The sequence below is a fragment of the Thunnus albacares genome, chromosome 21 (genome assembly GCF_914725855.1).
Source record: "Thunnus albacares chromosome 21, fThuAlb1.1, whole genome shotgun sequence".
In the NCBI taxonomy this organism is placed as follows: Eukaryota; Metazoa; Chordata; class Actinopteri; order Scombriformes; family Scombridae; genus Thunnus; species Thunnus albacares.
Genome location: NC_058126.1, coordinates 13,426,683 through 13,452,639, shown reverse-complemented (window position 1 = coordinate 13,452,639; position 25,957 = coordinate 13,426,683). Strand labels below are relative to the sequence as shown.

Below are 25,957 nucleotides of genomic sequence, written 5' to 3'. Positions count from 1 at the left end.
AGGAGGACATAGAGATTCAATAAATAAAAATAGAAAAGAAACCTCAAATTAAAATGGCATTTATCAAAAGTTATCTGGACTATAACGGCCATTTCTTATTTTTTTCACTAACATTTTCTGTGGAAATGTAAGAAAAAAGGCTTGGACTTAACCTCAACACTACAATGTGGTTGTACCCTCAAAAGTGAACTGTTAATAATAATAATAATAAAACATTAGTCCTCCTTCATCTGCAGGGAATAAAATGAGTCTTTTCTGTCTTTTCCCTCCATTTGCAACATGTCAGCCATGTCCTATCAGCCCACTGGCAGGTCTGTGGAGCATGTTGGCTGGTCAGAGGAGTGTCCACCTCTGTGTTTCCTGGACAGGGGAGTGGCCTCTGGAAAAGCAGTGTTCCTGACCTGCACAGAAGTCCTTTCATTTATGAAGTCGGTGTCTGTCTTTGTCTGTGCTCCGACCATCCTTCCCGTGTCTCTGCTCTCTGTTGTCTTTGTGCCTGTGGCTCCTTCCCTTGTCTCTATCCTGCTTCTTATCTTTGTTGCCGCGGCTGCTCCTATGATGTTTATGGTCTGTGTGGCCTCCATTATTCCTGTGATCTCTGGGAGGCGTTCTGCTGCGCACACGGCTTCTGTCCGGGGACTCGCTCCTCAGGCGTCCTCTTTTGGCAGAGCTGGGCTCACCGGTGTGCCGCTGCAGGCCGGTGGAGCGCAGGGTGTTGAGGAGGAAGCGCTTGTTGGTACTCCGCAGTGGACATTTCAACCTGACAGAAGAGTGAAGAACAAAGTTTTCAAAAGAGAGATAAGAAGATTAAATAAGGTGGATTCAAAGGAACACAACAAACAGATGACAATGAAACTAAAATTTAGTGTGTTGATTGAAAATGTGGAATAAATGACTTGTTGTTCAACTATTATTCAACCAAAAACAATTTATATAGATCAAATTATTGGACAATATGATGAAAAAAGCTTCTATGTAACTTCTATATTCTATTAGTACTGTTCTGCTTTCCTTTCCTATTTGGTGGTATATCAATTCATGTATGAAGTAACTGTAACTTGATTGTTAATGGTGAGCAACAGGAATTCATGACGCATCCTGCATTAAATCAACATGACTAATCATGAAGCCTGACTTAAATATAAAATGTTACAGACTGTTCTTCTGTCTGCTCCTTGTCAATTATGGAAATTGTATTATTTTGTTGTATTTTGAGTAAATTTTTGTGTTTCACTTAAATGATTGAAAAACTACACAAAAATAAGTGAATAGAAGCTAGAAATAAAAATAAGGTTTGACATATTTGCTTGAAAACTTACTTAAAGGATAGTTTACAATATTTCATTAAAACAATAGTCAGGTCCTCATACTGACCATCAAATGTGCTTTCAATGTAAGTGATGGGGGACAAAATCCACAGTTCTCCTTCTGTGTAAAAATGTATTTAAAAGTTTATCTGAAGCTACTATGAAGCTTCAGCCACTCAAATGAGTCAAATCCAGTAAATATCTTTCAATGTTACAGTCTTTGTAGTGCCAAAGTCCTTCTTTCTGTTATTATACTTCCACCACAGCTCAACAGGGAAACACTGTCTGAGGAAACATAACGAGGGAATTTGATGCTAAAAAGACTGTAAATATGGCAGATATCCACTTGAAGTGACTAACTCAGACTACTGAAGCCTCACATTAACTTCAGATAAACTTTTAAATATTTGCACAAAACACAGACTGTGGATTTTGTCCTCCATCACTTACATTGTAAGTGCACTATGAAGGGATCTTCTAATGGTCAGTACAAACAGGAGGAGAGATTAAGGCAAGATAAACCTGTATCAATGTTCATTCAGGCACCTGAATATTGTTTTAAGACAGACTTCAAAAATTGTGAATGTATCCTTAAAATGATTAACATTTTTAGATGTACAGTACTGGGCAAATGTTTTAGGTATTTTAGATGTTTAGCTTCTTATCCATCACGTAATCCTCTCAGGGAGGCGTCTGATATGTCCCAAATTTATTCTGCAGCATGACAACAACCACAAACATCCAGCCACAGTCATAAAGAACTATCTTCAGTGACAAGAAGAACAAGGAGTCCTGCAGCCAATGATGTGCCCCCCACAGAGCCCTGATTACATGAAGAGACAGAACCAAGTACCTTGAAAACCTGTGTGCAGGTGTACGAGGAGAACTGGTGCTGTTTTAAAGGAAAACCAAATACTGATTTCACTTGAATTTCTTCTGCACTTTGCATGAAGTTAATTGATAAAGAAAAACTATTCATGCCATTTTTGAAAGCATCCTCACTTTACTTTTAGTGCCTAAAACATTTGCACAGCACTGTAGATGATCAATCAATCAATTAGTTGTTTCAGTTCTTTTCACTCATCTGGAACAATTTAGTAAAAATGAGCCCATTAAACATTCACAGAATGCTGCACAAGAGCTCACATAGTACTGACATTTAATCAGTTGAGAATATGGCATAGAGACATGAGCCTAAACATACCGCGACTACACACTCAAAGAACAAAAATGTGCCTCAGTGCAAACAAGCTGATAAGTAACATCAGAATGAGCATAAATGTCAAATGTGTGCAAGATGATACAGATGACAGTGCTCACCATCCTGCAGGGCCCATGGTCTCCGCTCTCACCCGAGCCCTGTCAGTCTCCTTGAGGAGCTCCTCCACTGCACGCCTGGATGGACAAATAAAGAAATAATATGGCCTTAAAAAATGAGTCAAGTGAAGGGTAGAAAATGGGTAGAAGTTGAGGACAAAGATGGTACAAAACTTCAAGGGGGAGCCAAGCCAAGAGGAGAATAACACTGTGTAACAAATCTTTACTTGTTGTTTGTTCCTGGGTAGTAGATATCATTTCCTAATAGTTTGAGCCTAAAAAGTATGGAAATTTGCCATTATCCCCTTCAAACTTTGCTTTTGTGACCAGGACAGTGATCACTTTTGTACAACTTTAGGATAAATACATGTTAATTTTGATTCATATGCTTTTTTGTCTGACTTTATGTGAATGAAAATGTGCAGATTCGTCTGTTTTCCCATTGAAAATAGGTAAAATTTCAAAATATCATTGTCCAGGTCACAAGAGCAAAGTTTGAATCCATTTTCTATACTTTGTAGGCATAAGATAAATAATACTTACTAACCAGGACAAAAACTGAATTTGTCTTAATTAACTGAGAGAAAACAGAGTAATGCATGTTGTGGAGGAGAAAGTGAATGATTAGTGAGTGAATGAGTGGAAGAGGAATTAGTACTATGTATTATTAACGTTAGTGTCCTGGTTTGAACCCCAGCTGCTGAATCAGCAGAGTGGAGGAAACTCGCTGATCTATCCGACCTTTAACCGCACAGCACAGCAACTACTGATATCTTTAGCTGGAGCTACAGTGGCTGGGTTTTCTCACAAGCACTTAAGTGTCACAACACAACAAGTACAACAGCTGTTAGACCACAAATATCCTGCCTTACATGGAGAGAGGTGTTACGGTTAAAGAGGGAAACGAGCTACAAGTGTGCGCACAGACAGCCGTTAAGAGCCGTTAAACAGCAAAGCGGTTACATACTTCTCCAGTTCACTGTCCTCTGCCATCGCGTTGTGATCAATAACAACTTATAACAAAGTTGATTCGGCTAAAATCGATGACTGTTGGTTAATTAACGAAGCGTCGCTTTTGTTTACTACTCTGCGAGGTCCTTCAACTGAGGACCTCGAGTTTTTTTCTGTCCATGATGATGCCTGATCACAAAAGCTTCTTTCTTTCACTTCCATTTCTGACACAAAACCCCCCTCACAAGTTCCCTGCAAATGTTTTTTTAAGGATCACAAATAAGTTAAATGCTTTAATACTACTTGATATCTTGAATTTTGTTCATTTGCATAGTTTAAAACAAAACAAATGACAAGCAGTGGAATAATACGGAATCCGAAAGTGTTTAATGTTGAGTAAATAAAAAGACGTTTCAAAAGTTTTCATTTCATCGTAATGGTATTCCCCCAGTGATACTTTTGTTTTCTGTCTCTTGTTTCCTAATGAGCACTTTGGAGCTCCGTTGTGTAAGTATTCAAAGTCTTTGTTTACGTCAAGTATCAATACCACACTTCATCACAAGGTAAGTCCTGCATGCAAAATCTTACTTTAGTTTAAAAAAAAAAGACTATTTTCAGAAAAATGTGCTAAAAGTATCAGTATTCAAAGTACTTGTACTTATCATTATCATTATGCATTAATGACGAAGCAGTAATGTTGCAGTTGGTGAAACTGGAGTTAAATGTAATGTACAATATTATTTGGGCAGTTAAATCTTAATCTGTAACATAACTAGTAACTATAACAAAACATTATCAGACAGTTGTGATTAACATTGGGAAGTGCAAGACAGCAGTTTATTATCGTTTTCTTATTAATAATTTATGAATAAAGGGAACAGTTATATCACGTATGGGCTTTTATTAATGACTTGACAATGAACTCACCAACAGGAGAGATTTTTCTGTTTATTAATGACTTACAACTAATCTAAAGGCCATCAATAAAGACATTAGTTACAACTTGAAAAAGTGTCAGTTTCCTGAAACGAAGGAGCGGATGCAATAATTTGAATGGGTTGCAAGTCTAACAAAATATTTGGAAGATGAAAATATTATGAAGGTTTGTAGAAAAAGTAGTTATAACTGTAGTATGAGAGGAAAATGTGAAATCATTTTTTGTCCACAAAAGAGCTACTTTCCAATAGATTTTGTTACTTTTTGCTTTTACTTTGTACTCAAATAATCAAATTACAAACGATAACCTCATAATAAATTTAAAACAGATTATTTTTTGCATTTTTCTGTTCAGGCAGAGGTTCTGCTCTGGATTGACAGCCACTGGCCCCGCCCACACCGGTGACGAACAGCGGTGGGCGTGGCCAGCGCCGCCAGAGGCACGGGGGCGTTTTCGTGCGGGTTTGCGGAACGGTCCTTTGCGGTGAATGCGTGATTGAGGTCCCGCAGCTAATAATCGTCCCCCTTTTTGGGGCCGGAGTGCGCGGCGCGGAGGAGCAGCCGGATCAGGTAATATGACATCTGCATATATATTCTGCCTGCACGTCCGCGGTGTCACTGTGCGGCTGGCTGTGCATTGATATTGCCATTGTCGCTTCATCTTCATCTAGCTTTTTTTTTTCACCGCTTGTGGAGGGTGGGATGGAGTCAGACAGATGGGGGCAATGATTTAAAAAAAATGCTCTTGTCTGGTGTTCAAATGTGTTCAACGGGTAGCAGATCATGACACTGCAGTTAGTGCGTTGCCATGGTAAATTAGGACTATGACAGTGAGGAAAAAATGAATTTCCAATTAAATCAGTGTTTTTGTTGTTATCATTGTGTGACTGACTGTTGTGATAAAAGCAGCCTTTTTGCTACAGACATTACAAAACAGCAGCAGGCCTGTTCTTGCAAGTGGCCAACAGCCTTTCTGGATTTTTTCTTTTTTTGTTAAGATAAGAGACTATTTTTATTTGAATTGTATTTGACAGGGACGATGCAATTTAAAATAGTTCCAATACAGAGCATAAAACACTGATGTGCTGCACAGAGAGTTTATAGCTATTGCTAATTTTTAACTCTTCTCCCTAATTGGGCTACTTACAGCTTTCATTATCATAAAACCACAACACACTACAGATATGAGAGTACAATAAAATACACATAAACATTAAAATAAACAAACAAAAAAAACTTTAGAGTACAATTAGCTAAAATGAGTACAGCTCTGGTTTGCTTTCAGCCAGCCAGCACTTAACCTTTGTTGTAATTGATTTTATATCTGGAATTAATTTGATTTCAGTTGTGCTCCAAAGTTGACAGCCCTTTATGGAGAAAGCTGATTGTCCAAATTTAGTTACTGTCTTGTCTTTGGATACATCTGGAAAGAGGCTCTGGGGCTAGACTGTTGATACATTTGAAAACTAATTTAAGAAAACATAAAATGAATAAAGCTCTCAAAGCAAAGTATCTTTTCAGTATGTGACAGTGATGCCACCAGACAGGCTTTTTGTCCATTATTTTTAGTGGTAAAGATGTGAAGTGTCTGATTGTAGATGGTGATGCTTGAGTCCATACTGTCATACAATATGAAAAAAAATGACGAGAGGGGTTTATAAAAATGTAGGCTAAGCCGACAAGACGTGAGATTTTAAATCTGTGGCCAAAACATCATCTCATCTTATTTGCAAATGTCATTCCTGCATGTGAGGTGTAGTTCATGGTTTGTCCCGGATTGTAAGATTAGATTGTCATCTTTGAAAAAAATGAAAAATGAGCATGAAGACAGGTGCAGGGCCGAGACTGTTATTTATTAATATAGAAAGCAGTGCAATGACAATAACAGCATGGCCTTGGACTCTAGCATACACACACACACACACACATACACATACACACACTGGGATTAAAAGAGAGATATTTCACAAGCATTCACCAATCTTCATATGACTTGTGTTTAGGAATCTGTTGCTACAGAGTCCAGCGATGTTTTAAAATAGATTTAAGTGCTTTTCATGGCAAAGGCTCTAAACTGCTGCCACAGTGAAAAGCTGAAGACTTTACTTATTGATAAAGACTATTTGCAGGATCTGGTACCCAAAAAGCTCTTGCGCATGCTGTGCGTCCTGTGTGTGTGTTTGCCTGTGCTTGTGTAGACTTATACTTGCATGTCTACAAGTCTGTGCGTGTGTATGAATGTGTGTGTGTGTGTGTGTGTGTGTGATGTGGTGATGTCACAGCTTTGTTATAGGAACAGAGAAGCCTTGTGTCCTCATGATTAATTCATGTCCAGCTGCGGGATAGAGACAGAAGCAGCCAGTCACACACAGACAGGAGCACGTACTTAAAGGAGGCTGAAATAAGTAACTACCGGACCGGTAGCCAAGGAGACAGGAGAGACAGGTTGTCACAGAAATGGGTAGCCATGGAGACAAGACGAAAAAAGCAGCAAAAAACGAACCAAGGGGGCTCTCATCATCATCTGCACTGTCTGACAAGCTTTCAGGCTGTACCAGGGAGGAGCAGAGCATCCTGCTGAGAGAAGTGCATCTGTTGTGTGGCTCCTCTGCATCCTTCTCCGGCTACACTCTGAATGTCAAGCCCCACTGAACAGAACAGGCTCCAGGTCGTCATGGAGACAGGAGCAGACCCTCAGTGGAACAGAGGCAGGTAGTCACTGTGGCTTGGCTAGCCTGCTGCGTACTGAGGCACGCCCTCTGCTGTCCGCCGGTAGCATCATGGCCCAGAGGGGCTCAGGCTAATAGAGCGGCTGCAGGTCTAAGTGGCTGTGGATGTGAACCGCTGTGGAAGTGATCAGCTTGTACAGTGCATCAGCTCTGGGGACACTCTCTGCTCGGTGGAGTGCTGTATTTCAAGACTTTGCTTTAGGCATGTTCTCTTTCTGTTGCAGAGGAGACTGAGTGCATCTACTGTACACGGCCTGAACCAAAAGAGAGAATATCAATTCCGCTTTAGGGAATGTTTAAAGAATTCCTGCTATTTTTGTCTTTTATGTTCTTATCTCTTTTGTGAGCTCGGTGCCCTTTCAGAGCTTCACCTATCTCTGCTTCCTCCCATCCCCTCTCTCTTCTTTCTCATTTTCTTCACTTTTTTATCTCTTTTAGATTTTTACATCCCATTAATCTCTTTCACGCCCTTTGCTCCTCTCTCTGTCTAATTCTCCGCACTCTTTCTCTCTCTCTATGCTCCTTTCTACCTCTCGCGGACACTATTTTCCCTTTCTGTTGCTTTCCCAATCCCACTTCCTCTGATCTGTGTCCTCTCTCTCCCTCAATCCCAGATAATTCCCTCTCTGTGGAATTGGAAGATTGCAGCAGGCGAGAGCAAAAGAGAGATTATACTGCCAGATTAGTGGACAGGAGCAGCAATACATAATCTCAGCACACTCACTGACACACACGCACACACACACACACACACACACACACAGTGCCTCTCTCGATCCAATGCAGACTCACACATCCATGCGGACACGTGCGCCCACGTGCACAAAGTATTTGCCACATGAATAAATGCACGAGCACATAATCAGACACTTGTTGTTTTTCTGAAACAGCTGTTTAACCCTCTTGCTTTGCCCTCTGACCTGCAGGGTGATGTGCCATCAGCCACTGGGGGGCATCTGTCCTCTCTGCAACCTGTTCATCCTGTGAAGCTTATGGGATAGGAGTGTGTGTGCCCCTTCCCAACACTGCAGCCCCACTGGAGTCATTTGTGCCAAAGCTGAGTTGTGTTGAAGGAACAGAGATGGGCAGCCCAGGCTGCGAGGTGGGTCTCGCCGGGCCAGTGGAGCCAACCCTGGAGGCTCTGTGTTCTGAGTGTGGCCAGATCCACCGCAGCTGGGAGAACCACCTTTACAACTACCGCCTGGAAGTGGACGACGACCTTGTGTGCCACATCTGCCTGCAGCCGTTGGTGCAGCCACTCGACACACCGTGCGGCCACACCTTCTGCGCCCGCTGCCTGCGTAGCTTCCTCCAGGAGAGGGACTTCTGCCCGTTGGACAGGACGCGGCTGCAGCTGCAGGCGTGCCGCAGATCCAGCATACTGGTTCACAAGCTGCTGGACAAGCTGTCAGTGTCCTGCCCTTTGACCCCAGTCTGCTCCCTTAGCATGCCACGATGTGACTTGGAGGCACACCTCAAACACAGGTAACCACGCTTGCATACAGACGTACTAGATGAGTGTGCAAGCTGTGAACAAACATAATGACATATTAAAGACTATGCATGCATGACAGGCAGGTTTTCAGATTTGATTAATGCACTCTTCACACACTTTTCTGACTCATTCGCCTCACAATGCATCCTATTTGCAGTTGTGTTGGAGTCAATCAGATCATAAGCAAAGACAACAGTCACTTAGTTACAAGTGTAGTAGAAATAACCTTGGAGACAAAACACAATGATCAGAGACAAGTTTTTCAGAGGAATATTTAAGGTCTTTATTGAATTGACAATTGGCAAAGACCTTGAGTTATTCTGCGCAGAGCAACTGAAATGAACAAACAATTCAGTTATACATATACAGTTGACAGGACACATCACCACTCTCGTTCGTTCATCTCATTGGCCCTCTATAATGCTTATAACACCTCCCTAAATATAATTGGCTGGTAATCAGAAAAACAACAGTGTCTGATATTTGTTTACCCTACGTCTGTCTTAAGAAACTATCGATCATGCATAACCTTTAAGAGCGTGATGCCCCTGAAGAGAAAAGAAAGTCCCTAACTTCCCTACCCGAGAACTGTGACAGAGATCACAGAACATCCTGTAGAATATGAGAAGACACTTTATACATGAACATATTTCTGATTTAATAGCAATGCATAAGTATACAGACAAATAAAGGACTATAAGTATGCTTAAAAAGTATATATTGATTACATCATGAATTTTAAAACATAACCTCAAAGTAATTGCATTATACTTATGAATTCTCCACCACACAAGTATGTTACCTTTGTATAATATTTTTCTCAGACATTATTTTAAAAACTAAATTTAAGTGACGTGCATTCAAAACTTCTCCATACTCACGACCGGAAGGAACATTTGGACATATAGGTTGTAGTCTGCAATGGTCAGACTTACCCATCACCTTCAACCTTAAAGGTCTCCGTCCATCCACACGCTTTGGCTTTTGGCCCATTTGGACCAGGTGCTGTGAGACCCTGAGGGGATTATTGGGCTGTAGGTCATGTGACGGGGGATTAGTGGTTCCCTAACAGAGTCATGGGTTGGCTGACCAGAAGCTCCATGTTCTCATTCTGCAATCATGCTGAGCAACTTCAACACCAGAGACCTTTTCAACCATTTCTTCTGCGAGACAGCCAAGGGCAACCCTGGCCTGTGGTGAGTCGAACACAGCGTGATTTGAGGTCAGCGCGACTCGGGATGGCGAAATGGCATCTTTATCTTACCCATTCCTTGTTTCTATTCCGCTACCTGCCTCTGAATTTACTTTCTATCTTGCTGTTTCTTTCCTTTCACCTACCTCTTCTTGCTGTCACTGTTGCCCTGTCTGGCACGCAAATGCAAGTAGTATGTGTGTCTATGCATCGTGTGTTGCCATTGGAGGAACTGGAGGAAGTTGTTGCTGCTGGTTGTTATGGATGAAAGTAGTGTTAATTCAGCATGTGACAGTATATTACAATATAGCACCATTTGGAACATTTACACTGCATAATATAGAGATTTTACTTTGCTTGATACAAATATTTTGGTTATAAATGTGTAAAAACCCACTTACAGCTGAGGGGAACAAGATTATAAACTTCTTTATTGATTAAGGAGTACACTTCTAAAGACTGTCTGTTTTTGCTGCTGTTCTATTGGTGTTTTGACTCTTGCTTATGGACTGGTTATCCGTTGACCACCAAACACCTCTGTTAAGTTGAGGAGATTTTCCTTAACAAGCTCACACTAACAAGCTATGGCTAACAAGCTGTTAAAAGCTTTTCTGAGTCAGCTGTTTTTACAGGAAACTCCTGCCATAGTGTCTCGATTTTATATCTTTACAGCGACACTGTGTGGATTTTGCTGCTGAATTACTGTGTAGCAGTGATCAGGATGGTAAAACGTTACGTAATAGAAGCACGAGTAGAGAGGAGTCATAAAGTTGGCAAGCTGACTCAACAATGCCAGGTACACAGTCATATCTAGATAAGATACTGATCATACCAGACCAAGTACAGACGTAGGAACCAAACCGTAAGGGTGTGTTTTAATACTTATAAAATCAACTTTTCATTTGTGAGAGGACAAATATGTTATTTCATCTTTTAAAAATCACACAGTCTGGCTTTAAGTGTATCCAAGATTGAAAATAGCAGAAAAACAAGCAAAGATGGAAGATATCTGAATTCTTTGGTTTGCTCTTATCCGTAAGATTCAGTATTTTATAGCCTATAAACTATAAACTTTATTGTCAATAATCTCCTTAATCAGTCACATCAACAGACGAGAACAACTCAGTAAAGTTGTGACAAGAAGACAAGGAAAAATCGTTTAAGACAGATCACACAAGTTCACTGTGAGGACTAACGTGACATTCTTTAGTAAAGATTAAACCTCTGGACCACGTGGGCTCGCCGCTCCCCTGCCCTGCAGACTTAGGTCTAAGATAGTAACAGGAGGCCAAGAGTCTGCTGTGGCTGTGTGACTTTGTCAGTCAACATTGTTTATGTTGAAGATTAAGGATCAGACCCTGGACATTAGATTAAAAGATGAGAGTGCCAGGCCACAGTGTTCTTTGGTGGTCAAGGTGGGGTTGCTGATCTTGTTACTGATTGTGTGTATCTGTTAGCAGGTTAAATGTTGGTGGTTCTCTCTGTCTGAGCAGAAAAGCTAAATGACAGGGAGACTGATGTATTCACTGTTTTTGTCTTTGATCAAGACATTTACTGGATCCAAACAGCTTTAATATGTGAATATTTTTCCCCTTTAAACCATTTTTCCTTGGGGTTGATGGATGAGTCAAAGACAGAAACCCATTACATAAGGCAACCGGTTATTCAGTGTTTTATATTTTAAATATTACAAGAGCAAAAAGGTCGTTGGAGAGCAACATCCGTTTTCCTGTTGTAAGAGATGGTCCTGGTTTTCTTAGGGAGTAGGACAGGAAGAACAGAAGCACTTAAATAATTCAACCAGTTTATAGCTGCCACTTATAGTAAATACCTCAGTCCATTAATAGTGAGACTGCATTGATCCCTTGAGTCTGTCTGTCTATTTTTAATTGTTTTCCAGTGAGGAGTATCAATATGTGGGGCAAGATTGATGCGTTCTTTTCTGATTTTGATGGAAATAGAATCAAGGTGGTATTTCTGGCATCTAAACTGTGCCAACACGATTAGTTGAGTAATCCGTGAGAAATTCTTAAACACATTTGATAATTGATTAATCGTCATTTATCAGTCAACAAGATTAAGAGTCTACAGCCATTCGAGCAGCTCTGTGAGGCTGTTCTTAGACACAGCAGTGCTTTGAGCTAAATCTGATGTGCTCACAATGACAATGCTAACATGCTGATGTTAAAGGCCCTGCACAGCTATGACTAACCCACACAGGTGATTCACTTGTTCTGGTAGAAGTCTAATCAGCCAGAATAACTGAAAACACCTGTGGACATGTGCAGAGCCTTTAAGCAGGTATATCTACCACGTTCATCATCTTAGTTTGGCTCGGTTAGCATGCTAATATTTGCTAATTAGCATCAAACACAAAGCACAGCTGAGGCAGACGTGAATGTTATTAGTTTTGCAGTTATTAGGTCATAAATCAAAGTGAAATTTTAATCTGATGATGATGCTGGATGAAAAGTGGTGATAACACTGAATGAATGTGGCATGAATATGTGTATCATGGCAATCCAACAAACAGTTTAGTCCACGAATGTGAATTTCATGATGGAACTAGAGGAAACATCAGGGGATCACCAAAGTTATTAGGATTCATTACTCTGGAGACCATGAATGTCCGTACAAAATTTCATTGTAATCCATCCAATAGTTGTTGAGATATTTCATTCTGGACCAAAATGGAGGATCAACTGACTGACAGGCCGACGTTTCCATCCCCACAGATTTTGCTGGTTCTGGAACCTCTGATGTGATGATTTCTGCTTTTCTATGTTGTATATCATCATAAATGAAATATATTTTTGAGGTTTTTTTTCACTGTTGGTCAGATAAAATTGTCACTATCGGCTCTGCAAAATTGTGATGGGCATTTTTCACTATTTTGCGATATGTTATAGACTGAACAATTAATGGATAAATGGAGAAATAAACGACAGTTGACAGAAAATAAGTCCTTTTCAATCTAAATGTGATCTAAAATATGAGATTTAAAATATGTGAACTTTAAGAGCTGTAATCTTAGATGATGGGATAATCATAGTCGGGCAACATTATGTTAAAAAGTGGAACTATCTGGACAGGAATCTGTAGAAAAATATGCAGCCAGTTATTTGCAATCTACAAAAAAATGTGAGGTCAGTGACAGCTTGATGTGGCTGTATCTTAATTCAGCTGGGACCTTTCCTACAAAAATAACTCTCTGTATCCACTGAATCCCTCTCAGCTACACGTGACCCTGCACTCTGAACTCCCTTGTGGAGGGGGGGGGGCAGCAAAAGAGAGAAACTCCCTGATGTGATCAGTTGAGCGTCACATCAAGTTAACTGATGCGGAACTTGATTTTCTTTACACGTCAGATGGACTAACAAACTGACGCCTGTTGCTTGGTGAAAGGTGCCCCGGGACGCAGTCTCAGCAGACCAGTGTGGACGGCCCGCGATGCGAGAGTGGGGACGAGCGGGCGATGGTGACCAGCCCTCCCAGATCACCCCGCTCCCCGCAGACAGACCTGAGGGACGCCACCCCGTCGCCGCCCTCCGGACCTAACAACGCCTGCAGCAACGGATCCACGTGGACAGACGATGCCGGCCTTGACAACCCCGCCTTTGAGGAAAGCACCGAGGAAGACAGTGAGTCGATCCACTGCAGATTTAGATTGCCAATAAAATCAATAAAGTTTAGATTGACACATTATATAATAACACATTATAAAAGACATTCATCTTCTTGTCCTCGCAGACTTTATTTGTCTCCCTCTTCCTTCTCTGTCGTAGGTGTGGTCGGGTTGGAGTGTGTTGTCCCCAGGGTGAAGCGGCCCCTCAGTAATCCCTGCATCCACCTCCTCCGGTCTGTCAGCTCCACCTCCTCAGGCTGGGACTGCCCTGAGTCCCCGCCTCTCTCCGCTGAAGAGGGTACGACAGCTCTTCCTCCATCCTCCATCCAGTCTTTTTCACTGAATACAAGAGATATGAAATATAAAATATGTGAACTTATCCTCCTTGTGATTGTAGGAGCTGTAATCTTAGACGACTGGATGATCTCATTCAGGCAACATTATGTTAAAAGGTAGAAAGATCTGGACATTAAAATTGTGAAATGCAGCTGTGTAATTTGTGTGTCCATTAGGCTGCGTAAAGTTGCCCTCCCTCCCTGAAGGAGAGATTACCGCCATAGAGGTCCACCGGGCCAACCCGTACGTTGAGCTGGGTATCAGCATCGTCGGTGGAAACGAGACGCCTCTCATTAACATTGTGATTCAGGAAGTCTACCGAGACGGGGTCATTGCACGAGACGGGAGGCTGCTGGCTGGGGATCAGATACTACAGGTGAGAGATTTCAGTTACAATTCTGTTGAACAAGTGCGTTAGTTTATCTCACATTCTGCCCCATTTTCATACAAAAAGGGAGTTTGCAAACGATCACTTTGACCACATTACTTCACTTTTTCAGTCAGTGATTGTTTTGCTCAAGATTAATGTTGATGTACTGTAGATGCTAAGGGCAACAGTATCAGTATATGTTGTACCAGAGTATTAGTTCTCCTTTTTCTAGAGATCTTTTGTGCAGGTTTTGAGTATTATCATCTTACCTCATGTGAATCCTTTCTTGATATTTTAAATTATTCTTTCCAAAGCCTTGCAAAACGTCTTGTCATTGTTCTACCTATTTAAAGCTGCTTTAATCAATATTTTTATATTAACAATGGATCATATTACTACTTGTTATGTAAAAAGGGTTGTTCATTGTGACAAATCCACAGAGAATTATCACCCAACTCGGCTCTTTGGAGCATTTAAGCAACTTTCAGCTCATAGTTTTGATTTTTAGCATTCTTCTCAACCTCATTTCCACCACTTGCCTGGCACAAAACAGCAGACAAAGTTAGCGACTGGCTGGTGAACATAGTGGAACACTAGAGTTTTCTCAGGAATTCATGGAGACCAAAACAGAGCTAAAACAAGTGTAAATTTTAAGGTTATATTCATCAAGTGGCCAGAAACATGACTCCAAATGAATGCTAATATTGCTGGATGTGTAAAAAGGCATTTTAATGAGGTGATAATATGTTAGTGTTGTGTTTACAGCTTGTTGTGCTGCCCCTGAGTAGCCCAAAAATGTACGAATGCAGGTTTTAAACATTAATTTCCTTTGACTTCTCTCTCCCAAGGTGAACAATGTGGACATCAGTAATGTGCCCCACAGTTTTGCCCGCTCTACCCTTGCACGCCCCTGTACCACTCTGCAGCTGACTGTGCTCAGGGAGCGTCGCTGTGCCTCCCGGGCGCCTCCCTCTTCCTCCTCCTCCACCCCGGCCGTGCCACACGCGCCCTGCTCCACCCCTGAGGGCACCCCGTCCAGCCCAGCCACACTGAGAATCACCCTGCATAAGCGGGACTCAACAGAGCAGCTTGGCATCAAGCTGGTGCGGCGAACGGATGAGTCAGGAGTGTTTGTGTTGGACCTGTTGGAGGGAGGCCTGGCAGCGAAGGACGGCAGGCTGCGCAGTAATGACCGCGTTTTGGCTGTCAACGAACAGGACCTTCGCCACGGCACCCCGGAGCAGGCTGCACAGATTATACAGGTGGAGATGCATTCAGGCACACACAAGCCATTCATGCTTTCTTTTGTAAATATCTTAATTTGAGTGAGGAAATAAGCAAAAGAAATCATTCATAGTTGTTCCTAAAAGCAATGACTCTGATTTTCTAGGCCAGCGGAGAGCGAGTCCACCTGATGATTGGCCGACCCAGTAAACCAACTCCGCCGCCACCGCCAAAATCAAGCTCCACCAGAGACCTTTACTGCCTTGATCACTTCCTGCCTAACCACAGCTCTACCCCAAGTCCTGTGCCCATACACCTCTCCCGCACCAGCACCCACAGAGTGAGAAGATGACTGTGTGTGTGTGTTTGTGTGTGGAGATGGGTTAAAATATATGTTTACATGTCCAACATCCAAGTGTTTGTATTTTAAGATTTACCTGTGGACTGGAGGAATGTACTTTTATTTTTCAAAACAATCACTGATTAGCTATCTAACCCCAACTCAACAAGGTGAAATATGTACAGTATAATCATTACAGTAGAATAAGTTGCTGTAGAGACAATTTCCAAATATTAAAAGTAAGACTAAGGCTTTAAATAAATGTGGGAAGTATTACTACAGTATGTCTTGAGTATAGAGTGAGTTTTTTTTCTTCAAAGCAAGAGTCAAAAAGTAGTTAATGCCTGATGAGGTTTATCATTCATCATGGCAGTTAATTAACAGTGTGGATTATTTTTCTAGTGGGTTTAGTTTCCATTATCATTTCCAATTATCATCACAAAGTCGCCTCAGGTTATTCTGAGCTGCAGTGATGAAATGAGAGTTTAAAAGGGTCTAACTACACTGTAAGAAAATCCAGGAGTGAAAGAAACTGTGCACAGTTAAAATGCAGCTATAATCATCAGTATGTATGTAGTTTAGTCAAATATAATATCCCCCCATTTGTTAGAAACTCTGTTTTAATAGAAATGGAACTGTTAAATCATTTAACTATAAAAGAGAGAGAGTCTCATCTGATTGGTCAGTAGTCGGGCTGTTGGCAGGTTTTGATCCTCTGAAGTGTTTTTAAAGTATTTTAAAGAGACATTCACCCTTTGCCATGAGTTGGGATTTTGCCCAGCTATAATGTAACAAAAGAGCAATTAACTTCTATTCCAATTAGTTCATTATCTAATTAGAAATCTCTTGCCAATATGAGAAAATTAAAGCCAAGCAAACATGATTTTTCTTCTCTCCAGCATTCATTTTGTCCCTGAGACTCTTTCAGAGTCACAAAATATCGTATGTTCTTTTAACAGAAATCTTACCAGGACCTTGAGTTGGTTGTCTTTCTTTTTGACATAGACAGTCAAAAAATCTGTGTATGTTTTTGGTGAAAATCAGAAAAAACTGAAAATGATGTGCAATGAGAGAGTAGAGTAGACTCAAGAACGTTGAGCTGTTGTTGAGACTGAACCTGTGTTTCCTTTGTGTGATTATTCAGGATCTGTCCCAGTGTGTGACCTGTAAGGAGAAACATATCACGGTGAAGAAGGAACCCCTGGAGTCACTTGGCATGACTGTCGCAGGAGGCCGGGGCAGCAAGAGCGGGGAGCTGCCGATCTTTGTGACCAGCGTCCAACCTCACGGCTGCTTGTCGAGGGACGGGCGAATCAAACGAGGTGAGCGCTTCCTCAGGAACGACAGTAACGGGACAGATTCAGCCACATCAAAAACATTACAGCATCTTCTTGCTTCCTCCCTTCCTCCCTCAGGTGATGTCCTGCTGAGTATCAACGGTCAAGACTTGACGTATCTGAGCCACAGTGAGGCCGTGGGCACCCTTAAGGCCAGCGCTGCCTCACCCTCAGTGCAGCTGCGGGTGCTGGAGGTCAGCATGGTGGAGGAGCACGACCACGACCAGCTGCTGCCTCACACTCATGACAGCGACTTTGATGCCAACTGGTCCCCCTCGTGGGTCATGTGGCTGGGTCTGCCCAGGTGAGCACACAGAGGAGAGGAAGGGTGACAGAGGAAGGGTGTACTATATTAAATATTCGTGTTTTTATGATGTGTGAGTATCACTATGATATATTTCTTTGATGCAGTGCGATGACCTGAAGTCTGCTTCAAACTGATACTGAGAGTACTCTCTTCTATTTTTCACCTCTTTTTCCTCAGGCTGGACAGCATGAACTAAAATATACTGTATATCACAATAAATTATGACACTTACCTTGATAACGATGACATATTTTTCTGACAAATCAGTGCATGATGGTCCTGTCTTCATATTGCATTATTTCTGATTTATTTATTCTAGTTAATTACAGACTGAGCAGGTAAAGATTCTGGGTTTTTGGACTGGACTTTGGGGTGATTGATTGGTGGTGGAACATCTTATTAGATGTTTTTGGTTGTTGCAGCTATTATTAGTTCAATTATACAGGATTCTACCAATTTATTGAAAATTGTAATATGTTTAATTAAGGTCAATAGGATATTCAAAATGTCAGTAATTCAAAAATTTTGATAAATTGTCTAGTCCTACTTTTTCTCCTTCATTCCCTCCCTCTCTTATCTGTTTGTGCTACTGCTCTTTGCTTCTCAAAGGTTCCCAGAAAAGTAGAGAAATAATGCAAAAATTGCTAAATTGACTGCAATTATTTGCAATTGCAAGAGGTAAATGTATTTAGAGGAACAGTATACAAAAACCAATGTTCAATTGGCAAAAAAAGATGTGTGGAAATCTATCCATCCATCCCTCCTTCAATCTACACTCTTTTCTTGCAGCTACCTGCACAGTAGTCATGAGATTGTACTGCGGAGGAACCACCCTGGCAGTTGGGGCTTCAGCATCGTTGGCGGCTATGAAGAAACCCACGGCAACCAGGCGTTCTTCATCAAGACCATTGTCCTCGGCACACCTGCGTACTACGACGGACGCCTCAAGTGAGTTGCTCTTCACACGACTATCTGTGGCTTATGTTAGCGGTGCCGTTGTGGTGAGTTAGTAGGTGGATAAACTGTGACCTGCAGGGGACGAGAGGTAAGAGTGGCGTGATGTTAGTCCACACTACAGAGTGCAATCAAAGAGCAAAATAACATTTTCAGTTGATTTGCGAATTATATCACCTTTCATCAGAAACAACTGTGTGATTAGTAAAATTCAAGATTCCTAATACAAGACCTGCTATCATTTGCAAATTTCAAGAACAAATAATTAGTGCTTAAAAATACAATTAGGCAAAATAAAGTTTACTTTTCTTTCCCTCTTAGTGAATAAAATTTTTGTACTGAGCTTCATAGGCGTGACCTTTTTTGCTGTGTCATCACTGTCTTATTTATCATTGTACCACAAACAACTACCAATAAACCAAAAGAAACACAAAACAAAAGAGCCCTATAGGAGACTAACAGTAGTCAGAAAGATGGACATCAGATTAAAAAACGAAAGGTAAACCCTGACCTGAAGTTTTATAAAATGTTTTAAATATTGTGTGTCAAATTTAATGTCTTTCAACTGAACTCTGGCTGAATTCCTTCGTGGTTTCTCTTCTGGGTTTTATTTTCTCTGTACCTTTTGTTTCTGCAACAGAAAAATTGAGTAGAAGCTGTTTTTTTATTGTCAACAAATCCCATGAAAAGACCCAAACCAAGAACAAGTAACAAGTATTCCCTGTGTAGCTTAAGTCTGATAAAGTTTATTCCTCTGGCTTATTTCACTGGCTGACATGTTTGCTCATGACAATGGACATGGCCACTTTATTTTAAATGCAATCCCACATAAACTGTCCTGCTGCTGTCTACGGTGGCTTGGATTGAACCTCATTTGTACGCTGCTTTGCACAAAAGTATCTGCTAAATGAGCAAATATAAATGCCATAAATACTCACCAGAACATCAAGTCTGCAGCTGAAAATAGTCCCCAACAGATGCACTATTTACTCAGCTGTTTTAGGAAATATTTTATCCTTTTTTTTTTTTCTTTTTTTTTTTTAAATGAAAGTATATTTTTGCAACCCATTTTTAAAGTTTGGGTAGGGAGTTCGGAAAGTACTGAGAAATTATTGACAATTACGATAATATAGAATATCGCTGGCTCAATTCTTTAGCTGTATTTTGTCTCTTGCTATGTAAGCCACTCCCATAGCACATGTCAAATATAAAGACTTGTCTCCATAATGCTATTTGTACGGCACATCATACCACGCTGTCAGGTCCTGTTTATAATCCATACTGTCGTCCTAGGTGTGGTGACATGATTGTGGCGGTCAACGGCCTGTCAACAGCAGGAATGAGCCACTCAGCGCTGGTGCCCATGCTGAAGGAGCAGCGCAGCCGGGTGGCGCTTACTGTGGTCTCCTGGCCTGGCAGCCTGGTATAGCTGGGCCGGATCATAAGCAGGCTGCGCAACCACACTGAGTCCGCCCAGAATGTCCTATATTGGGAACGACCTTGGCCAAAGTGAACTGGTACACGCTACTGTACATCGCTCCATACCGGGCTTAATCCAGGACCAAAAGCATTCAGAGCTGTAGTAGACCCAGCAGGACCAAGCCTGTCCTGACCAGGTGGGAACTGATCCAGATCGTGCCATGTCACTCGACAGACTGCACTCACAAACACACTGCTGTGTTCATATGGTCATGTTGTCTTCACTCCCGCGGGGAGAATGATACTGCAACTGTTAACAGGCAATTTGTGCTGTATTCACCTCACTAGGCAGTTGTAGAATCCAGGGCTGTATTCAGGTGGATGCATCGTTGCAGGTAGAGATAGAATATTTAAAAAAAAAAAAAAAAAAAGTAGCCTGTGATCCTCTGTCATCTAGGATAATGACCTGTAATCACTTTAATCAAGATTTTCTGCAACACCAGCGCTGTATCCAGCTGAATAAGCCTGAGGCCTTATTAGAAACCTGCCGCACCCTGGGGGCTCAACTGCCCTTAGGCCTCATCACCATGACAACCAGCTGTCCCATCAGCTGGAGTTTTATACATGTGTGTGAATGTGTGTTCTGTTTGTTTAATAAACATTTCCTTCAAAGGATTCATGGCTCCACAGCGTGCTTTTCCACTTTGCAAGTGGGGGATTTACTGTTGGAAGCGGTTCATTAGCGACTATACGCAGAGTCACTTAGAAAACAAGCCTTGAAAACACCGCTAGTATAGTGCTGTAGTAATGAGGCTTTATTTCATAAACAAAGTAAATCAACAGAAACATTAAGTGATTTGTTTCACCACTAACAAACATGTTCCAGCAAAGATATTCATTATAATGCAGCCTCAAGATTTGGTATCCTCTAAACGTGTATTTCGCAGCTTTGCAGCAAGCTTGTTGGTCTCCGCTTGATTGGCTGCAGCTGCCAGTTTGACCTGCAGTGCAATACGCCAGGGCTGATTCTTTTTAGGATGCAGTTTCTGGAGGAGAAACAAAACAGCACATTACAAGGACAAGATGGAAGGGGATAAACGCCTTATTTCCTTAATAAAAAGCAAAAAAAACCCAAACATGTTACCTTCAGCTTTTTCTTTCCTGGGTCATGCACCACTCCATGTCGCCAAAGACTCTCCTATTGAACAATACAGTAAGACCAGTTACCAACTGACATACCAACCACACTGTTTCAGCAAGTTAAGGGTGAATTTACCCAAATCAAAAAAAAAAACAAAAAACAAAAAAAACAAAACACTTCTTGTGGGGTGAAGCCATATAGATATTTTCAATTTGACATGCTTTGTGAGATACCTACTTCTGTGGTTTTCCATACAAGTATTTGTGTTGTTTGTGCTGCTCAAGACACTGAGAAGTTACCTAGATTTTATCAATCAGGATATTACAGACCCCATTGTAGACTGTTTTAAATCATAACTAGAGACAAAAGATGTAGTATCCTCAGTAACCAGAACATTATTTCTGTAAAGAAACAGTGAATGTAATATTTCAATGCTGCTAGGATGTAAACAAAAGTCAATTAGCCTCCGTTGTGGTGGTGTACCAGTATAAGTGTAAAGGTGGATCTCTTAAATCCCAAACAAAGTTGAGAAAATGTTTTGATTTGGATGAACTGAAGCTCATACTGAGGTGCAGGTTTACCTTCATGGCAAAGCTCTTCCCACAGCCAGCGAACGCACAGCTGAAGGGTTTCTTGCCCTCATGGTCTCCCAGTACGTGATTCTCCAAGTTGAAGCGACGAGTAAACTTCTTGCCACATCCTTTTCTGGGGCACATCAACATCCTCCTCTCCCCAGAGTGGACACGCAGCTCATGCTGGTGCAAGAACCAGGCGTTGTTAAACTGCTTTTTGCACCCTCCGCACGGCAGCTTGACTGAGAAAATGGAAGTCATGTTTCCATTCAGTGGCGTGTTACAGTACAGGTTTATGAGGAACAACAAGACGGGCGTTCCTACCTTTATGCTCCTTTCTGTGCTTCTGATATTCTGTCCACGTCTTCCCCAGGAAAGGGCACGCTTCATCCTCACAAGTGTAACCTGCAGAAAAGAGACAGGAGTAGTTCTGGTTAAACAAGGTCAAATTTGGGGGTAAGAGAAGAAAAAAAAAAAAGTTCCATTTATCAACAAACCTGCATGTACTTTCTCATGGTGCTTCAGTTTTCCACGAGAGGGAAATTCTCTTGTGCAGCCTTTGAAAGTACAACTACATTAAAGTAGATTAAAAAGTTCAGATTTTAGATGGTCAAGGACACAAAAATTCCAGTTATTCTTGCACAAATCAAGTAGCAACTTACTGAAATGGCAGAATCTGTTGGTGCTCAGCCTTATGGGCAGTCAGTTGGTACCTCTTGTTGAAGTCCTTTTTGCAGCCCCGATGATCACACTGCAAAAAACAGGAGCTAAAAGCAAGCAATTTAATTCAAAAGGAAAATAAAAGAAACTTTAAGGATTACTGTACTCGATATTGCTTCTCCTGGTGCTGGTGAACTCGAGCCATGTGGTTCTTCATGCTGGCGATCGTGACAAAGGCCTCGGAGCATCCTTCAGTCAGACACCTGGAGATCAAATGTAGCTTGAGTAACACCAAATTGATTTTAAATTTCCCAGTTTAAAAAGAAAAAAAAGGGACACAGTGGCTTACTTGTGAGGTTTTTCCCCGCTGTGACTGAGCTCATGTCTGGTGAGCTGATAGCGAGTGCAAAAACTCTTGTCACATTTTTCACAGGAGAACGGTTTCTAAGGTGGAGAAACGTTTGACACATAAACCCCAACAACATTAAATAGTTAATAGTCACTTTATGTTAGTCATGTCAACTATTTTCGTGTTTTCAGTTTTGGCCTCTACCGTTTTAGGGCCACTTACCAATCCTGTGTGTTTGCAAAGATGAGCCTCTAGCTTCCATGACTTATTAAACTTAGCTTTACAATCAAAAAAAGAGCAAACGTAGCTTTTTTGGCTTTGCAACCTCTCCCCCATCTTTAATAAGAGATGTCAGATGTGGTGTTGTGGTCACAGACAAAACCAGTTGTAAAAAAGGGGCAGGACACTTACTGACCTACAACCAGCAGCTCACCTGTGCTTGATTTATCTTATTGGATCGTACCAACTGGAGGAAGAAAGGGGGGTATCCTATCTCATATGGAAAATGAAAAATATGGAGCAGATTTGACTTTTAAACATTTTTACTACAACAAAAAGGGACTTTTTCTTAAAACATAGCATCCTATATTGCTATTTATATATTCAGCAGTCACCTACATTCTGCTGTACAGGATTGTAGTACAAGTGATTCAGCATTTAAGATGTAAGAAAGTGATTTAGGTCCCTGAGTTTGATAGTGATCCCATTGATACTCAAACATTATAAACGTCTTTGACTCCTTCCTCCACATTGATTGATTCTGGTTTTAAAAATGTCAGACAGGCTCCTTGCAGTATGCATCCCTATCGGCTGATCTGCTGTGTGTGTATATGTGTGTGTGTGTGTGTGTGTGTGTGTCTGTGTGTGTTGTGTGTGAGCGCCAGCGGGAGAGGCGACTGTCTGTCTCCATTAATCACACACACACACAGAGAATTTACTGCTCTAATCCTAATCTTATCAACTCTCCAATATTGTTTTGTGATACGTGTGATTTATTGTTGTCAGAAATTACTCTTCAGTGAAATTCTTTGTAACCCACAAACCTGAAACTGAACCAACCAAGAGGCTACAAGTGACACTTATAAGATAATAGCAAATGCTAAAGGTGACACAAACAGAGAAGAGTCATAAAGGCAGCACACTGACTCAATAACACAGCAATATCTATCTGAAGTGTGTTGTCATTGGCTGCCGTAAGCTACTGGTCATTCTAGACCAAGTAAGTCTGTAGCAGCAAAAGTCCTGAGTGTATTGATTTGAGCAAAGGTGCATTTTATTGCTTATGAAATGAAAAGCAAAAAGATTTTGTCTAAAAGTTGCATATTCTCACTTTAAATCAATGTAAATGCTAAAATGACTTTTTATTTTAAGCAGGACTTCAAATATTAAAGATATTACCATACAAGAATGTATTTTAAGGCTTTAAAAACAAAGTCAGAGACAATTCAATAACACTATCTGCTTGTCTAAACATTTGAGATCACCCTCTGTGCCCATGCCATGCTCTCATGTGAAACCTTTGACTGACTCCTGTGAATGAGGCCTATTGAGAGCCTGTTGGGCGTTACCTCAGTGGCCTCCCACGCTTCAGGTGAGCATGCCTGGGTCAGTTGACACGGTTATCAGCCTCATCCGGTCCCCCCCTCCCTCACCCTCCGCTGCTGTCAGGGTCAGGATCAATACAGCTGGCCCAATATTCACATATATGACCATACAAACTCTATCACCCCACCTATCACACACAGAGATACAGCCTGCACTCTGTTTGGCCTGGAGTGGGATTTCCTTGTGCTTTTGTCAAACCTTTCAGGCCGATCCCAAACACACACAGGTCATGTGGACACACACTGTCACACCCATGGTTGCCTCACAGTCGAGAAGCAAAGGTGTGTGAGGGATCGTGAGGCGTTGGTTCACCCAAATTACAAAAAAAAATATTTTCTCACTTATCTCTGGTGGTTTTTAGCTATTTGAGGGTAAATCTAGTTTTGTTTGTCTGTTTTTTCCGCCCAAATACAATTCAGATGAATGGGATTATATTCCATTCACTACATTTAATACTTTACAACTGTACTGTACTTAAGTAGAAGTTTGACGTATTTGTAATTCATGCTACTTCACACTACATTTCAAATATTGTACTTTTACTACACCACATTTATCTGACAGTATAGTTAGTTTAAGATTTCACATAGAAATCATATGATCAACGTTTAAAATATAGGTAATGATTGTTATAAAGTGCCCAAAAGTATATTAATTTAAAATACATAATAACATATGAATGCATCAATAGCAATAATCCAATAATATGACATGTAAAATGTCTGTCCTGCATAACGTGTACCTTTACTTCAAGTACATTTTGCTGATAATACTTTTGCACTTTTACTTAAGTATGATTTTGAATGCAGGATTTTACGTCCAGTGGAGTATTTTTACACTGTGGTATTTCTACTTTTACTAAAGTGAGGGATAATTCGGCAAAAACAACTGTCACATCGTTAAAGATATCAAAATTCTCCTCACAGTTTTCACTGGGACCATTTCTTCAGTAGACAGCAGCTCCAAAGAAAGTTGACAGTGAAGTCTTTGAATTATCTAGAACAACTGGAAGACTTTAGTTTGTTTGTTGTTGGAGACAGTTTTAATCTTATTCATGTCCACTGTCCTCAAATAGAGGCAGAGATCTCAGAGACACATATAACACACACACAAATACATGCATAGGATATACTGTATACATAGATATGCTATATATAATTAATACATGTCAATCGTAATGTTATTTTAATGCTATTTTGTTTAATTGAGTCTTAATGCTTTGGCAATATTGTTGTTGTGGCATTCATGCCAGTAAAGCAAATCTTAATTTATCTCACAACCTGCATAATTAAAACTAAAAATCTCACTGTATCAGAGGTGTTGTAAGTGAGAACATACAGTATGTTTCTCTGTAATTTGGATGTAATGGCCTGCAATTAAATCAAATGTGATCAGCTAAGATATGAGGGCAGGTAATTGTGAAATTTCATATCTCTGTATCATGCTGAGCAACATTTCCTCACACACCACTTCTCTTGCGTCAGTGGTGCAAGCCTGTCTGAGTCCATATCCAATTATCTACTGTTTGTGTGTGTGTGTGTGTGTGTGTGTGTCTGACATAGCCTACTTTGTACTTTAGGGACAAAGACCAGTTAATTGGGGACTGCTTGTCCAATTGGGGACAAAAGCTGTGTCCCCAATTGGGATCTGGGAGCTGATTTCTGGGTCAGTGGTTAAGGTTAGGGTTCGGGTAAGTCTCCAGGAAATGAATGTAAGTCTATGCAACGTCCCCAAAAGTGACCTAACATATGTGTGTATGTGTGTGGTTAATATGTAACACCCCGGGTCGAT

The 25,957-nt window shown here is 41.0% G+C and overlaps 3 protein-coding genes across 3 annotated transcripts; 1 reads left to right on the top strand and 2 right to left on the bottom strand.

Moving 5' to 3' along the window:
- Positions 1–43: 43 nt before the first annotated feature.
- Positions 44–3,756, bottom strand: si:ch211-140b10.6 (protein POLR1D-like). The gene is made up of 3 exons (XM_044339696.1): positions 3,592–3,756; positions 2,628–2,702; positions 44–760 (listed from the first exon to the last, which is right to left on the bottom strand). The coding sequence occupies exons 1-3, from the start codon at positions 3,615–3,617 to the stop codon at positions 418–420; spliced, it is 444 nt and encodes a 147-aa protein (XP_044195631.1). The 5' UTR covers positions 3,618–3,756; the 3' UTR covers positions 44–417.
- A 1,126-nt stretch (positions 3,757–4,882) lies between these two features.
- Positions 4,883–20,514, top strand: lnx2a (ligand of numb-protein X 2a). The gene is made up of 11 exons (XM_044339644.1): positions 4,883–5,081; positions 8,167–8,725; positions 13,333–13,568; positions 13,713–13,850; positions 14,065–14,264; positions 15,107–15,520; positions 15,649–15,822; positions 16,967–17,144; positions 17,238–17,463; positions 18,256–18,414; positions 19,714–20,514. Exons 2-11 carry the CDS (start codon positions 8,322–8,324, stop codon positions 19,847–19,849), a joined length of 2,265 nt encoding a protein of 754 aa, XP_044195579.1. The 5' UTR covers positions 4,883–5,081; positions 8,167–8,321; the 3' UTR covers positions 19,850–20,514.
- A 117-nt stretch (positions 20,515–20,631) lies between these two features.
- gtf3ab (general transcription factor IIIA, b) lies at positions 20,632–23,006 on the bottom strand. The gene is made up of 9 exons (XM_044339678.1): positions 22,784–23,006; positions 22,562–22,656; positions 22,379–22,475; positions 22,215–22,303; positions 22,050–22,123; positions 21,877–21,957; positions 21,562–21,794; positions 20,984–21,037; positions 20,632–20,885 (listed from the first exon to the last, which is right to left on the bottom strand). The coding sequence occupies exons 1-9, from the start codon at positions 22,895–22,897 to the stop codon at positions 20,751–20,753; spliced, it is 972 nt and encodes a 323-aa protein (XP_044195613.1). The 5' UTR covers positions 22,898–23,006; the 3' UTR covers positions 20,632–20,750.
- Between the last annotated feature and the right edge of the window lie 2,951 nt (positions 23,007–25,957).